The 3,468-nt window shown below is 42.1% G+C and overlaps 1 protein-coding gene across 2 annotated transcripts in view; it reads right to left on the bottom strand.

The window, feature by feature from the left end:
• Nucleotides 1-2,583, bottom strand: part of fryb (furry homolog b (Drosophila)) — a 64,849-nt gene extending 62,266 nt beyond the window's left edge. For both annotated transcript variants that reach the window (XM_078286392.1, XM_078286393.1), the window contains exon 1: nucleotides 1,591-2,583. In XM_078286392.1, the coding sequence (XP_078142518.1) occupies nucleotides 1,591-1,837 (247 nt within the window). In that variant the 5' untranslated portion in view covers nucleotides 1,838-2,583. The remainder of the gene's footprint in view (nucleotides 1-1,590) is intronic.
• Nucleotides 2,584-3,468: the final 885 nt, after the last annotated feature.

Genomic DNA, 3,468 nt, shown 5'->3' with positions numbered 1-3,468 from the left:
AATGTGAAAATGTACTGTAAATGTAACAGGTCCCTTTGATTTTGACATGGTATTGTCAGTGTGGTGGCTTTCCAAGAATAGATCATTGCAAAACAGATGACTGGACCTGTGTGTCTGCAGAGAGATCAACTGATATACTATTGTAATCAAACCAAAAGGTCACAAGTTCTTGCTAGGATATGTTATGACTAGGGATGACAGTAGTCTAATGTTATTTCCAGTCAGTTACGCAATAGGGGTAGGAGAAAAAATCGATACAGTATAATATTGCAATACTTTGCCTCACATAATAGTACTTTGTCTCACAATACTTTTAATGAAAAGTGTGTTATAGCCTAAATAAAATGCTTTATTTTTAATAATACTGTATCAGCATACTAATGCCAAATATTGGTATTATTGTACTTTAAGACTACTGATGAAAGACCACACAATCGTGCTCTATGAAATGTTGTTTTTGAAAGTGCAGTGCAGTCTGAAAGGATGTCAATTTCATCTTTTTACATTACTTTTTACTGTATAACATATGAGTTCACAATAACTTACACTGCACAGGCGTTTTAAAGGTTTTCAGCTAAGCATCCAGTAATTTAGTCTCTCGACTTCAGGCTCATGAAAACATATTGTCAGGTGGGGATCCACCGTGAGTAAGCCTGCAACCCACTTTGTGTCCCAAAACACGGTTTTAGAAACCAGGCCTGAATTAAGTATTATTTCAGGTTTTTTACTGCAGTCAATTGAAATAAATAAGGTATTGCTGTTGGTTTCTGGATCACTTCATCGAGGACCCCTTTGATTCTGTTTTCAAATGCAAGGCACATTATCCTGTAGTATCACGATTTTAACAAATCAATTCAATATGTAACAATTCATGTAACTGAACATTATTTTAATGTGAAGATAATCAGTAATCAGCAAGGAATCTAAGCATACCCCCGGTTTTTTTATACCTTGACTGACTCCTTAAGGTCTTAGCATTATCCCACAGTTGGGAGTGTTTGAACATGAAATTCCCAGAGGTTAAGGTAAGCTGAGAAAGAGTATGCGGTTTAGGCAAAAAATAGACTGCTCACATCTGAGGCCAGACCCACATAAGAATGTCTTTATCCCATTTTGTAGAGTGAGGATACAGTCAAGTAGTCCTGCGCTGTTTTCTCGAGACACAGAATGTCTCACTTTTCAAAGGGTCTGACAAACCACAACAAAGGTGCTTGTCCTCATGTCTGAGCAAAGGATAGAACCGCATTCTGGCACACATGGACAGACTGAGGTAGTCCAAACAGGCAGCAAGAGATCTAAAAACTGGTTGCATATCCCAGAGTGGATTAAATCCAGGCTGCATTCCACAGTTAAAGATCACTATCTCAATTGGACGTTGAACCAGCCCATCTACCATCTCCAGCATGAGAAACCCCAAGGGAATTTACATTTTCTACTTACAGTCAAACAAAGTGGTATAATTACGAAACAAATTATTTGCATGTCAAAGACTACTGTAGGAGGCTTATTGCTTTCTGCTCAGGGTTTGGGTTTATTCTTATATTGCCTCTTAAAAGCAGGAATGAGGATCCTGAGCTCGTCTGCACCTACCTCTGAAGATCCTCGTCCTCTTCCTGGACTTGGACTGGATCTTAGTAAACCTCCCCTTGAAGTCACTGGGGTCAAACATGTCCACTGACAGAGACGCAATACGCTCCAGAACAATCCCATCCTGCGCTTGGCTCTGGTTCTCCGGATCCTGGTCCTGACCTTGGCTCAGAGAGTGGCCCTCGCAGTGGTCCGAGGCGCCGCTCTCGGCCCCGAGGCTGCCAGTGCTTCTTACATCCTCCAGAGACATGTCTCCACTATCGGCTCCGGGAGCTACAGGAGCTACAGGAGCTCAACCCACTCCTGGTGGTCTACTCTCAAACCCCAGTCCTTCTCACAGGCAGCAAGGAGACTCTACTACATCATGGTTCGTCTCAGGAAAAAAACAAAAAACACTGGCCCCAAAAAGCCTTGTAGTAGAACCAGTGCAACTCAATACCTTGTTTAAAAAAATGATTAGAAATTATTTCATTTCCAGTTATTTTGAAGATTAGTTTCTTTCTTGCTAACAAAGTATAAGCCACTTGCTAGCTATATTTTCCTCTTTAGATGTTGTAACTTCTTTCTCTTCTTGTTTCTTCCTTCAACTTATTGTTCAGGAAGTCCTACAATCCTTATTTTGGCTTTCCTCATCTCTTTTATCTTCACATTTTGCGCTCCCGTTTCTTCTTCTTGTGAGGATTTCCCTCTCCTTTTGGGTAGAGAGATGTGTTCGTCCAGTCCGGTTAAACAGTTCGTCCAGTGTAGTGAGACAGTGAGCTTGTTGCTTTGTTGTTGTTACAGACACACACAACTCTCCTGAGAGTTCAGGTTCTCCTCTCCCGAGTCTCTTTCTCACTCTCTCTCTCTCGCTCAAGCTGAACAAATATCTCAGTTTCTCAACTTGTTTGTGTGCCGTTTGTATTTTTCGTCAAAGTGCAGACAGTTTAACAACTGTCTTCTCCCTCTCTGTGTCTGGGATTCCTCCTGTTTTCGCTCTCACCTGTTCTTTCTTTCTCTCTGTCTCTCTCTTCTGAGTCTCAGAGGCACAGCTGCGCTCCTCTGTTCTCAGGTGGTGAACAAGGGAGGGATCCAATTCCAAGAACGAAGCTTGATTGGGTGGTTTGGGAAGTTTGGGTGGTTCTCCTTCTCCCTCTCCTTCTGACTGTCTTTCTTTTTCTCTCTCCAGGGTTTTTTTCAGCTACCCCCCTCCCCTCACTAAGGACTGTTTGGCAATGAGATAATTATTTCCTCCTCCAGCCCTTTCTCACACACCTCTTTCCTTCTTCGTGGGTCTCTGTCTCTCCGTTTTTGTCTCACATATTAGTCAAGCAAGACAGAATGGCTTGAATCTGCCTTATTCAGACAGCCAACACATGACATGTGGGTGTGAGTAAGTGTATGAGAGCCCATGTAGTCACTGGTCGAGGCTGTTTAGCCAGTTACAGTAACCTCAGTGTGTTAATGGTGTAGGATTACTGAGGGCAGACACACCCCTTTACAGAGGGGGAAAACCTAAGCCAAACACAAACAGGAAGAACCTCAAATGCTGAGAGAGACAGAAAGTGTGTGTAGGTGAAAGTGGGCTGTAAGAATTGATCTAAATTGCAGATATATTTCAAAGATACATTTTAGGCAGTGTTTATCTGCAGTGAACTACAGGAGACACTGTTTAGGTCTAGTCCTAATTACTTGAAGTCTTTCGATTGGGCAAATTCCAATTGAAATAAGACAATTTTCACACCAAATACTAAGATAAGAGAAGTACCCGAACCCCCTAACACTTGAAACCGATTTTGCGAAGCAGAAAATCCGAGCTGTTGGCATCAGCTGTTGCGCAGAATGTTGCACTGCATTCCATCTTCTCCCAGTGAAAAAGCACATCATATTCACTGCCATCTA

Source organism: Centroberyx gerrardi, chromosome 11, assembly GCF_048128805.1.
Source record: "Centroberyx gerrardi isolate f3 chromosome 11, fCenGer3.hap1.cur.20231027, whole genome shotgun sequence".
In the NCBI taxonomy this organism is placed as follows: domain Eukaryota; kingdom Metazoa; phylum Chordata; class Actinopteri; order Beryciformes; family Berycidae; genus Centroberyx; species Centroberyx gerrardi.
Note: the sequence above shows the minus strand (reverse complement) of the source record. Positions and strands in the feature narration are given on the sequence as shown.